This window comes from Ornithodoros turicata, unplaced genomic scaffold (genome assembly GCF_037126465.1).
Source record: "Ornithodoros turicata isolate Travis unplaced genomic scaffold, ASM3712646v1 Chromosome15, whole genome shotgun sequence".
In the NCBI taxonomy this organism is placed as follows: domain Eukaryota; kingdom Metazoa; phylum Arthropoda; class Arachnida; order Ixodida; family Argasidae; genus Ornithodoros; species Ornithodoros turicata.
The window spans coordinates 1,667,532-1,680,076 of NW_026999318.1; the positions used below are offsets into that span (position 1 = coordinate 1,667,532).

Here is a 12,545-nt window from a genome sequence, read left to right on the forward strand (position 1 = left end):
GGCATGAACAAAAAGGAAATAACAGCAGTAACAGAAAAAAAAAGCCAAATATTCATATTCCTTCTTTCCGAAGGACTGTTGAACAATCACACACACAAACCATGCGAAGTTTATTCTCACGACGTGCGGCGATCGAATCTCGGCGGCGGCAGAGCCACTAACCGACAGCGGCACGGTGTACATTTTTTGTGGCAAAATCCAATCCAAGCCGTGTGCCGTCACGTGGTTGGTGTTTTTGTGATTGTGCGGGTTGTTTTGTTCAGCGACTTTGCTGTGAAAGTGGTGCGGAATGTATCATTCACATAACGTGTCATGCTTTTAGGCAGAAGCAATCATTCGGATCTTTTCAGTGTGTAAGTAGCCTTGTGACATTGTTTCTTTAGCGGGTTTCGCGTGGTGTTTGTCGCTGCATCGGCGTGGTCCTTGCTTGTTTCAGTGCTTGTTGTAGTTGTCTCGAGAAAAGTGCATGCGCTTCATTTTAGCATCTGGACAGGCTACGGTGTAACTACATCTTCGAAATAGAGCTGCAAAGCGCGTAGAATAGATACAACCGGCGTTTTCAACGTGTTAAGGTCTAAGGAACGGAGAAGATTCTCAAGAGCAACGACTATAATTTCGTGTTACGGAAGAAGATTCGTAAAACGTGCACCTCAAAAGATTCGAGGAAGCACATACGTGCTGGGGACTAGCTGGAATGATTTCCCACACGTTGAGGCTGTGTTTTCACACGCCCGAACTTGTGCGTCTCGTCTTAAGTTTGAATTGTATTGAACTGTGAAAGCAAACCTGTGCCTGCTAACCAAGATAGGTTCGGATAGCGTCGATAAGGGCAGCAAAAACCAGGGATGTGAAAGCCCGGATTAGTATAACTTCAAATTTAGAGATTTGTTACCTTGCTGTGCAATCTGTCATATCCGAGTTCCGTCCACTTTCCATGATGCTAAGAACAAAACCAGATGTTTAAATAATTGGGTGTTTACGTCGCGAGACAACTAGATCAAAAGCCAGATGTGGAGAGTTTATTAACTGACGTCACCCCTCCAAAGGGCACCAGCTCTGAAAATGCGAAATCTCTGCCATGATGTAAGTCACCCGAAGTTTTTGGTTCTGGTTTTCGTTTCCTGCCATATGCTATTTAGAGGACTATTAGCATTAAAAACCGCGGAAATTAGTTCAGTATGGTACAGTGCTGGACAAAAGTTTACGGAATGTGCGAGCAGTGCATTTTCTCTGGGCAGAGACACCCTAGCGGCGGGTGAGTTCATTCAGGTTCAGGTTGCCTAAACCCTTTGGAATCAGGGCGGGCTCCGCACGCGAGCCACAGGCAAAGGACAACAGAGAAACAACATAAAAAATGGAGTCACTGTTCCACAGGATTCCACCTAGCTGGTAAACATCCTTCGTCTTCTAGGTGTCCTTGTGCGTTGTGTTTCGAGGCTCCGTCAATAGATGTCATTGGCTCTGATCGTTTGTCGCTCCTGGGCTGGGTGAGTGTTATCGGCGCGTTGTGGGATTCCTTTTCGTTCTGGTCGCTTGGGGCGTTGCCTGTCGTCGCAATTTCCCTCTGCCGCTGTGGATTGACTGAGATGGTGTGTTGGTCCGCGTTTGTTTGGTCATCTTCGGGGTTAGTGTTGGTCTGGTCGTGTGTTCTGGTCCGTTCATTGGTCTTGGCCGTTGCCTTCTCCCACGCGATGAGATGTCTTTTTGTGGCGGTGATTGTTTCCACTACACACTCGGGAGTAAAACCCAGTGCTGTTTCAAGGGCCTCTGGTAGGCGGTCTCTCGTCTCCTGTAGCGCCGGGCAAACCAAGAATATGTGTTGTATGTTTTCGTCCTGACCAATATCGCATAGGAGACCGTGGGCGTTGTCTGTGTCAAAGAGCTCGCTTCGTCTCTTCCTTGTCAGGAGGGAACCAGTTCGAGCCTGAAAGAGGAGGCCGCTGGCCCTGTCCCCTCGGTAGAATCTTTCTGGTGCTGGTGTGCACTTGTTGTAACTGTAGAGGTTCATGCTCATCTTTTTAGCTGTGGATGTGTGCCATCTCTCCTCCTCTATCAGTCTCATCTCCTTCCTGATGATGTTATCCCACTCCCGTCCGGTCTTTGTTGTGTGCCGTTTCGTATTGATGCTGTAGATCCTGTCTAGTTGGTTCATTTTTTTTATCCAGTTAGTGCGGACGCCACTGAAGCGGAAGTAGCGAAAGAGGCGAGTGGTGTACGCCAGGTCTGGTCCATGCACTAGTCTTCCAAGAAACCGCGTTTTTGAGCAGGCTTCGCGATACGAGAACGTGGACCAGCCTAGTTCCCCTTCAACGGCTGGGTTGGGTGTGGCGAAAGATCCTTGCAGGAGCCATCTACCCACTTCCCTTTGTTGGTGCTCCAGTTGGTCGACCGTGTTCTTGCGGTGTTAATGCAAATTACGTCGTTGGCGTACGTTGCAACAGGAACGGCAGTGGTCTTCCAATGAAGTCTGCCTATGTCATTCGGGTTGAACGAGTGTCTCGCTATGTGCCATGTGTGTCCTTTTTTCCGGTTCATCTTCCGGAGGAGCTGCTCTTCATGTCGGTGTAGGTAGTCTTTCTCGTTTTGTATTCGTATTCTGAGGTAGGTATATAAGGATGTGGGCTGTATTTCTGTTTCTTGCAGATAGAAAACTGGCTACCTCGTATCGCGTTCTTCTTGGGGGTGGTGTCCGCTTTCCCTTCCTTAAAAAAGCTCTCGCCCTCTTTACCAGTCTTGCGGCAATAACCTTGCTCACCAATGGGGAGTAATGTACCTGCCAGAAAGGGTTGATGAACTCATGCGGGTCTGCTCGTAGGTCTACAAACTCTAGCCCGGTGGATCCGCGTAGGATTTCGAGGTTCTCGTTGTAGGCCTGGATGTCTATTAGTACCTCCATTCCCAGGTGTCCTATCTCTGGTAGTGTGCAGATTTGGAGGGCTGCGTTTGGGTAGGTGGCAGCAATGGCCTTGATTTCATGTTCGATGAAGTTCCAATCGCACATGTTCAGGACGTCATTCAATCCGGCATGAATGATCACTGACGTTTTCTCACCGCGGTCCTGGATGTTTTCCCGGTTCATCGTTTCTCGTATATCTTTGATGCCCTTTCCCGGGAGGCCAATCACCCTTATGTTTTCTCCTTGTTGAATGTGTTCACCAATACTTCTGGACATTCGTCGCACATTCGAGTCACCGATTATTAGGACGGATCTTTGGCTGTGGTCACCTTCCGTTCCACTACTCCTCTGGGCTCGACTTGGGACCTGTCCCACTGTCGCTGGTCGGGTCATTTGCTCGGAGGGACCGCGTGTGTCGTCCCCATGGGTTGTCTCTTCTGGACTGTCATTTTTTGGGGCCGTTGAGGACTCGCTTGGTGTTGGCGGGATATCATTCACACGCTCCTTTAGTTGACTCAGTTCTCTATTGATGTCTTCTGACTGGCTAGTCACTTCTGTGAGTTGTGTGCGTAGTTGTTCGCATTCTTCCTGGAGGTCCTTTATAGCTTTCATCAGTGTCGAGGTAAGCCTTTCGTTGATGCGGCTCTGTTCCGCTCGTGTTGTTTCTTGGTTCTCTAAAAAGTCCTGTCTTAGTTCGCTAATTCCCTGTTCGATCTGGTCGCAGAGCCTGCATTGATAGCTGTTATCCTGTGCCTCTTCGATGGTTTGGAAATCCGTCTCTAGGAGAAACAGCCACCAGTGGCACTTATCGCACTGCACGTCGGGGTCCTCTTTGTCTGGGTCCGTTTTTGTTTTCGCTCCCCTTCCTTTCTTCACCATACTCTCGCCAGTTTTCACCTCTTTCGACATTGAGGGGGGATTAGTCTGGACTCTTGGAGCTTTCGAAACTGGGTCAGTGGCGATGGGGGTAGGCCTACACAGTCCCCCGCAGGGAAATTTGGCTTGAATATAGAGAGACGCACATGTGTTTTGTCGTTGGTCAACTCAGGTCCAGGTCCGACGCTCTTCTGTTTCAGCTCTTCTCTGCTTTCGCTTCTTCTCTGCTCTTCTCTTTTCTTCGTTCACAGGGATAGAAGAGTGCGTTTGTGGTGACCCGCTGTGATAGTAGTAGTAACTTTGCTTTTTAATGTGAGGCACAGCGAAATGGTATCGGTTTTGCTCAACTCCTCTGAGCGCGAGTGGCTATCGCGGAACGAATCTCTCCGCTATCATTCCGATCAGCGACGATGAATCGAGGCAACAACCAGTTGTAATGACTAGCTTCTGTATCTTTTTTGTTTTGTTTCACAAACAAAAGAAAAGAGGGTGTACCCTTGAGCTCAAACACATAAATAAAAAGGAAGAGGGGGACACAACACTCCTTTAATACTTTGTCATCCCCCCTCCCTTCGCAGCAATAAGGAGGCCATGTGCTCAGATAAGGAAGTGCATGGCCAGTGGACAAGGTCCACGTCTCCACATAGTAAGGACCACTTCTATAATTCCTAGAGAGCATCTTTGCTCCTTGTAGGCATCCGTATCTTGCTCATCCTCTTCTTCAGGATATCCCAGATGTTTTTGATAATGTTTATGTCCTGGCTCTGCGCAGGCCTGTCAGTTGCATTTAGCCGAGGACGTCGAGAATGCGCTGGACAGTTTTGCTTCGATGGACGGAGCTGTCATCGTGCTGAAAATTGTAGCACCCATTCAGGAACGATCCATCCAGAGCATAGGGAAGCAGTGCCCTCTCGATAACCTCTGTGCAGGGTACGCCATGGAATTGAAACGTAGGCAATGTCCACTCGAGTCCGTGGCCAGAGTCCCTCGTACAACAGGGTGCACCAGACACTCACCATGTGCCGGGCACTGGACAACATTCTGTGGACGTACTGGAGCAGGTATGTAGCAAAGGTAGAGAAAGTATAAGGACGCTATATGCTTCCCTTCCTGAGCGCATAGCCTCCGTGATTGCTGCGTAAGGGGTGACAAAGCATTGAAAGTGTATTGTCTCCCACTTTTTCTTTTTGTTTGTGTGTTTCTGCTCAAGGGTGCATGCCCTTTTCTTCTTTTTTTGTCGAACAAAAAAATATGAAAGTAAAGCTGGGCACCACAGTTGGGTGTCACATCGATTCATCGCCGTTATCTCAATGACAGCGGAGAGATTACCTTCCCGCGATAGCTGCTCGTGCTCGGTGCAGTAGAGCGAAAACAATACCATTTTGCCATTCCTCACGCTCGAAAGCAAGGTTACCACTACTACCACAATGGGTCGTTTTGTAGCTGATGCGCCAATAAAACCCGAATCAAATCAAAACAATGGGTCGTCACAAGTGCACTCTTCCATCGCTCTGAACGAATGAACCCTCCCGCATCCGGCAACGTCTAGAAAGTGGCGCCCCCATCGGCCGGCAGCAGCCGCAGTAGCCCCCTACTGCACTCATGGTTGGGTCACCGCAGGAGGGAGACCCCCACGTATAGCTGTGCGTGGCTTTCTCGTGTCTGGGGAAAGGGGGATCCTGGTGGTTGAGTGGACCCAGATGTTGTTTTGGCCCCTGCTTCTCATAGACGGGTGGTCCTGGAAGGCCCAGCCACGACCATTCACCTTAGTCGCCATCTCCCACGCTCATTACTTTCTTCCTTTGTGTCCTTCGTTCTAATCCTTCCCTTGTCACCTTCTTTGGTGGCGAGGGCCAACCTTGTGCACTCTTTTCACTCTCTTGAATCCTGTGCTAGGATATTGTGCAGAGGAAAGTGTTAGTGTGCTTGGCACACCCCCAGTTGGGCTCGATGGTGGGCGACGCACCTGCTGTACCGAATAATATTTTTTCTGTTTATGGGTAATCAGCACTAAAAAAAAACGATCGGCGCCTGAAAAGGAGCCGCGCTGAAAGAACTGAACTAAATCTTCTTGATCTAACTCGAGATCCCTGGTTTCCCAAGTTTCTTGTAATCCAGTCAAGCGAAGATGGAAAACCATTGGCAAAAATCTCTCCTTTCGCCACGGTGAAGAAGCTGGAAAGAGTCATTGGTAAAGCATACAGCGCAAAAAAAACTGAAACAATGGAGACATCCAGGGTGAAGTACAAAGTAACCAACAAAGCACTGCAATGCAAACACTGAACATCATTGGGAATACTCCTGTGAATGTGAGGACACATTGTACATTGAACATCGTGAAGGGCGATTCTGGGTGACGATCAGGTATCGTCGCTTGTCGACCAGTGGCACATGCTCAAGTGCAGCAATGACTGGGATGCTCTGTGCTTGCAAGAAAGGATCGATATCCACTGGACAAAAATATTTTCTTTGAAGTCAACAACAGGAGTACAGAAATACCCCCTGCTCTCCAAGGTGGTCAAGGGACTCCATTGCTTGCCACATGGCAACGCGGATTGCGAAAGGGGTTTTAGTGAGAATAAGCATCTTCTTGATGGTCGTAGCTCCTTGAGCATCGCTAGCATTAATGGAATGCGTCACGTCAAAAGTTACCTTCACCGATTTGATGGAGATGCGACGAAAGTGCCCCTTACGTTAGACCTGCTGAAAAGTGTAAAGCAGTCACGTGCCAAGTATGAGCAGAGGCTCAGTATTGAGGAACAAAACAACAAGAGGAAGGCTGCAGAGGGTGTAAATGGACATGATCAACCCACTCAGGAACAGGAGAGGAAGGCTTTGGAAGAGAAGGTGGCATCAAGTAAAGCACTTCTCCTGAGTGCAGAGCAGCTAATAAGCTCAGGTGTTAAAGAAAATGACTTGCACGAGGTGTAAAGTGGTCATGTACTTCGAGAAGGAAATGCTAGTCTTGAATGTGCACTTCAGAGACTTGGACAGTTGGACAAACAACCACGCAAAAAAGCGAAATGGTTTGTAGAAACTTTCTGGAGGTACAGACCCACTTAAGGATTGATGTTGGTGTGTGCATTTGTCTGCTAATAACTTAACAACGTTTCCTAACTTTCTTCACCCAGTTATGCTTTCTACTTTCTGTCGGACACACTCATGGCCGTAATACATGGGGGAAATGTATTAGCAGAGTCCTTTCTTGTTCACACGGACTAAGGCTATCTTCAAACCTATGCTTCTTCAGATGTGGTTATTTTCCTTGGTGCCATTAAAGATGTGAAATGCTGTGCTCCAAGTTGATCCAGGACATGACATTTTTGTGCTCCAGTATGCTCCAAAGTATGCAAAATTACTGCTCCAAGGAGCTCCAAAAGTCAAATTTAACTGCTCCAAAAAGTGCACCAAAATCAGTTTTGCCCATAGCACCCCTGACGCGGCGTCTGTTCCAGGCAAGGCAGTAAACCTCAATACACAGTTGGAGACTGTAGCAGTTCAGGTGTGCCTGGACAGAGTAGCCACTGTCTGCTCCGTCTATCTGCCGCCAACAGCATCCATCACACAAAACGACATAGAACATCTTAGCAACGAACTTCGAATTCCTTTCATTCTTCTGGGCAATTTTAATGCGCACAATCCAAATTCTTGCTATCATCTTCCGTCTGTCTTTTGAGTACAGGGTCACGTAGGTATGTACATTCCACTACACGATCTTTCTCGGCATTAGATCTGTCTCTGTGTAGTCCATCTCTTTTTGGAGTTTTAGAGTGGTCAATAAAAGAGAATCCAATGGGAAGTGATCATTTTCCAGTGGTATCGAAGTATCTGCCTCAAGTAGATATCTTGACCACGTGTCCCCAGAGGTGGAAACTTCAACAAGCCAACTGGAACACTTTTTCTGAAAAATGCGACCTGTCTTTAATCCCTGTTGATAGGATGACAACTGACGAAGCAAACCATGTCATAACTAATGTCATCCTTGACACAATGTATTCCTGAAACTTCAGGTCGTTTGCCTAAATGACCAAAACCCTGGTGGAACAAGGAGTGTGAAGTAACACAAAAAGCCCAAAATCGCGCGTTGGGTGGATTTCGAAGATACCCCACCAGTGAAAACTTTGTTTTCTTTTTAAAAGGCAAGAGCCAAAGCCAGGTGAATGCGCAAGCAAGCCAAGCGGTCCTCTTGGCACGGTTTTATATCATCTCTGTCTTCCCATTCTCCTTCTAAACTTATTTGGGATCGCCTTCATAAGATCAGAGGTGTACTCAGGAGCCATGCTGTGCCCCTCTTTTAGTAGTAAATGGTCAGCCATGTGAAAGCCTACAGGAACAAGCAGACGTTCGAGGTGAGCATTTTGAAAGCTCTTCCTCCAGCTACACTAATGAGTTCCTTAAATTAAAGAGTAGGGCAGAGAAGAAGAAAATTCCAGTGCATTCTGGAGACAATCTGATGTACAACCTTTCACGAAAGTAGAGCTTCATCGTTCCTTAAAGTGTACAAAAGCAACTTCACCAGGCTCAGACAGGGTGATGTATTCAATGTTGAGTCATCTGTCTGAGGCATCCAAAGTGGTTTTACTCAAATTTTTCAACCAGGAATGGATTCAGTGTACATTACCCTCAGCCTGGAAAATTTCCACTGTAGTTCCCCTATTGAAACCCGGAAGGGAACCTTCAAGGCCGGCCAGTTATCGACCCATCGCTCTCACGCGCTGCGTTGGTAAAACGTTTGAGCGTATGGTCAATGCTCGACTAGTCCATTTCCTAGAGGAAAACAACTGTCTTTCCGAACTGCAGTGTGATTTTCGCGCTGGACGTTAGACAACGGACCACCTCGTTTGGGTAGAAACAATGATTCGTGGAGCTTTCGTCCGAAGGCGACACTGCCTGTCGGTGTTCTTTGATCTTGAAAGGGCATATGACATCGCTTGGCAGTGCGACATCCTACAAGACATGTACTCTTTCGGGATCAGGGGGTGCCTTCTTAGGTGTATAACAAACTTCATTCAACGCAGGACGTTCCGAGTAAGGCTCAGAATGACACTATCCCGTGCTTTCATCCAAGAGAACGGGGTGCCGCAGGGATCTGTCCTTAGCGTCACTCTGTTTCTCGTAAAAATCAATTCAGTAGCTAGCATAATCCCACCTTTCATGTCTTATTCATTGTATGTGGATGACATTCAGATTTCCTTCTCTTCCACGAATCTAGCAACATGTGAACGACAGGTGCAGTTAGGTTTAAATAAACTTTCCCAATGGTCCCTCGAGAATGGGTTCAAGTTCTCACACGACAAAACCGTATGTGTTCACTTCTCGAGGATCAGAGGGCTGTTTCCTTCACCTACGTTTAAGCTGAACGTTCAGGACCTTGCTGTTAGGGGTGAACACAAATTCCTTGGTGTCATCTTTGATAGCAAGCTCACTTTCTTACTCCACATCAAGAGCCTTAAAACAAAAGGCATTAAGTCACTTAACATATTGAAGGTGCTGTCCCACAAATCTTGGGGAGCAGATCGTGACACTCTGCACAGGGTCTGTGTGTCCACAGTGCTGTCCAGAATGGACTATGGATGCGTTGTTTTTGGGTCTGCTCGGAAATCTGTCCTGAAGATTTTAGACCCAGTACATCAGCAGGGACTGTGTTTGATAACTGGTGCTTTCAGCACGTTGCCAGTGGAATGCCTCTATGTTAAGAGCAACGAGTGGTCACTCGAAAGAAGGAGATTTTACTTATCTGTTTCGTACTCTTTAAGGGTTAGGGTTATCCCAATAACCAAGCTGTTACCTCCATTGAAGGCACAGGCTTCAAGCAGCTGTTTCTTAATAATACCAGCGTTCTCCCATTTAGCATGCGTGTTCTTCAGGGATGTGAGGATTACAATTTCCCACATAATGATTTCACCATAGTAGAGTCTAGTCCACGGTTCCTGCTGTGGCAATCACCTCCATGTTTCAATAGCTTCCTGACTATGTTCAAGAAACAGAACACACCACCTATTGTGCTCCAACAGGAGTTTGAGTCCCTTAAAGAAAGTCTTGGGCAATACAGAGCTTTTTACACTGGCGGTTCCAAAACACGCACCTCAGTATCATGTGCAATAGTAACCGATGGACTCACACAATCATATTGTCTACATCACATGCTCTCAGTTTTTAATGCCGAAGTATACGGAATAATCCTTGCACTGAACTACATCTTAGAAAGTCACACAAAGTCATCAGTCATTTACACAGATTCTCTGAGCTCTTTTCAAGCAATAGGCAACATAGTGATGTCCAAAAACCTCTTTGTGCAGAAGGCACAGTGCCTTGCTGGTAAAGTAATTAAAAAGGGTCTCTCTTTAACATTCTGCTGGGTACCCAGTCATGTGGGTATACCCGGGAATGAACTTGATGATGCAGCTGCTACAGCTGCTCTTTCATCTGAGGTGAATCCTTTTGATGTACCGTCCCAGGACTTCCGACCTACACTTATGAGGACCATCAAGAGCAGATGGCAGCAGCACTGGAATACACTACACTCCAAGAAACTTCACCTGGTTAAGCCCACCATTGTAAAACAGACACAGACTTTTAACAGTCGTCTTCATGAAGTTGTTTCTGCCAGGTTGGGGATTGGGCACGCTCATTTGACCCACAGTCACCTCTGCAATGAAGAGGCTCCGCATTGCACTCGATGCGACGAGATGAAGTCTGTCCTTCACATGCTTATCACATGCTGATCACATGAAACACACCGACCTTCACCATTTTTACGAGATCTACACATACCACACACCTCTACATCCATCCCTTTTGCTGGGGGATGAGGCTCTTCTACCATTTGAACGGGTTTTTAACTTCTTTCAAGACATGGGTCTTCTGAACGCATTGTAGTTTTAGCTGTCTGATTTTTATGTCCTCTGATTCTGTAACTGTACAGTTTTATCTTAACTGAATCACTATACTTTTAACTAGTACTTTCCTTATCATTGTCTTGGCACATTATGACCTTCGTTGCTTATGCACCAAGAAAACCTGAATCATCATCAGCAGCAGCCGCTAGGGTGTCTCTGCCCAGAGAAAAAACACAAAGCTGGCAGCATGTTCTCTAAACTTTGGTCCAGCACTGTACAAATAATAATCACGTAGTGCAATAGCTGAAACAGAACGTACAGTGTTTAGACCTGTGAGTAAAGGTCAGCAATTATAAGCCCATTTGGCTGACTTGTACAGCGTCTAAGCTTTTGGAACATATATGTAAACACCTGACACGATACAATATCTTGGAAGAGCATAATGTGATATCACCTGCACAACATGGCTTTCGACAAGGACTGTCTACTGTAGCTCAACTTGCGGACGTAGTACACAACCTTTCCAGGGCTATCAATAACAGAACACAGGCAGATGTGGTGTTTCCTGACTATGCAAAAGAGTCAACAAAGTTTCTCACCCTAAACTATTATATAAAACCAATTGCATATGCAAGAGCACGCAACTGTATACCTGGTTAACTTTATACCTCCTTTCATGTATGCAGTTTGCATGTTTCGGTTGCGAAACATCTTCGTTACGCTCTATTTATTCCGGGGTACCGCAACGTTTGGTCGTCTACTGCTTTTGTTACACATCAGCGTTGCAGTCTGCAATATTGATGTGCAGGTAAAACTTTTTTCTGAAGATTGTACAGTTTATAAAAAATTGTTTCCATCCACAACCAAATAGAGCTCAATGATGCACTTCACAACATTGTTGGCTGGTGTGAAAGGTGGCTGATTGAATTAGCATCTATAAAACTGTTGTAACGCATATACCCGCAAAAAAGTACGCTATAACCTTCACTACACCTTCGGATGTGCTGGACTGGAAGCAGTTGGTGAGCATTGGTATCTTGGGTTATTACGCACAAAAGAATTGCATTGGAACAAGCACATCACAATGGTAACAGCTAGCGCAAACCAAAGGCTGTGGGGTCTAAAAGAACTCTTGGGTGCACCATGCAAGATACTAGGCTTACAGCCTACACAACATTAGTGCACCCCATCGTGGAATATGCTAGTATAGTGTGGTTTCTGTTCACTCATGAACATTGTTGCAGGTTGGAGCAGGTTCAGAAGTGCGCTGTCAGGTTTATCCACAATAACTACAACCGACATCTTGGAGTGCTCACAACTTCCCCTTCTGTCAGAGACATAGAAAATTGCTAGATTAAAGTGATTTTTTTTCGTGTTGTTGGGAGGAAACACTAAACTTGACATGCACCAATACATGTCATATCATTCGACAAGAGTTCAAAGAAACAAACATCCTATGCATACTACGCCCAGATGTTATTGCAATGTCTCTTGAGGTATTCTTATTTTATATGAGTTGCTAAAAAATAGAATGAGTTACCAGATAGTACTGTCACGTCCAGAACGTTATCCTCTTCCGGTTCGAGCATCCAGTCTTATTTCTGTAATCTGTGAATAACTATTTTAGTCAAGTGTAATGTGTTTATTTTTATGTCCAGTGTTTGTTTTTGTTTTGTATGCTGACACATGTTGTCTCTTAAAAGGGCCATAAAGGGCCACCAAACATTTCATAAGTAATGATACCCCACGAAAGAACGCAGATCATTATACCCAAATATACATTTTGTTCGACTCGTGCCAGCTTTGTGACCCATATAACTGCTTTCAAAGATGAGTAACCAGCGAGCCTCTCTCCACCACACATACGTCACATGGCTATGTAACGTTTTGCCATCCAATCGGAGTGCCGAGCTGCGCATGTGACGTTTCAAATT

At 46.2% G+C, this 12,545-nt stretch overlaps 1 protein-coding gene across 3 annotated transcripts in view; it reads left to right on the forward strand.

The window, feature by feature from the left end:
* The first annotated feature begins 220 nt into the window (after positions 1–220).
* The window catches only part of LOC135372508 (uncharacterized), a 32,875-nt gene continuing 20,550 nt past the window's right edge, over positions 221–12,545 (forward strand). Inside the window, exons 1-3 of one of the 3 annotated variants that reach the window (XM_064606110.1) lie at positions 221–353; positions 4,351–4,418; positions 4,545–4,833. In XM_064606110.1, the coding sequence (XP_064462180.1) occupies positions 4,386–4,418; positions 4,545–4,833 (322 nt within the window). In that variant the 5' untranslated portion in view covers positions 221–353; positions 4,351–4,385. The remainder of the gene's footprint in view (positions 354–4,350; positions 4,419–4,544; positions 4,834–12,545) is intronic. The other 2 variants (XR_010416013.1, XR_010416014.1) reach the window with 2 other exon arrangements.